At 73.9% G+C, this 303-nt stretch overlaps 1 protein-coding gene across 1 annotated transcript in view; it reads left to right on the top strand.

Annotated features, from left to right (window-relative positions):
- The window catches only part of PPP1R13L (protein phosphatase 1 regulatory subunit 13 like), a gene marked incomplete at its 3' end in the record, with an annotated part of 12,928 nt that overhangs the window by 7,627 nt on the left and 4,998 nt on the right, over positions 1 to 303 (top strand). Inside the window, exon 5 of the mRNA XM_014960948.1 lies at positions 35 to 290. Within this exon, the coding sequence (XP_014816434.1) occupies positions 35 to 290 (256 nt within the window). The remainder of the gene's footprint in view (positions 1 to 34; positions 291 to 303) is intronic.

The raw sequence follows: 303 nt of genomic DNA on the forward strand, positions 1-303 counted from the left end.
GGGGGGGGTCTGACCCCCAGCCCCCAGCCCCCAGTGCCTGATGCTGGGGTGGATGGGCTGGCTCCCTCCCCCAACCCTTGTTTCCCTGACCCCCAGGATGGTGCCTATGGGGGGCACAGTGCCACGCTGCCCCGTAACTACAAGGTGTCCCCGCTGGCGGGCGAGCGGCGCTCAGAGGGACCCTTCCGACGCTCGGGACCCGGCACCCTGCCCCGCGGCTGGCACTTCTCCCAGCAGCCCGTCTCCCGCATCCCCGTGCCCCCCCAGGGCGGGCGACCCCCCCGCCACAAGCCCCTGCCCCTC

The sequence above is a fragment of the Calidris pugnax genome, unplaced genomic scaffold (assembly GCF_001431845.1).
Source record: "Calidris pugnax isolate Ruff unplaced genomic scaffold, ASM143184v1 scaffold535, whole genome shotgun sequence".
In the NCBI taxonomy this organism is placed as follows: Eukaryota; Metazoa; Chordata; class Aves; order Charadriiformes; family Scolopacidae; genus Calidris; species Calidris pugnax.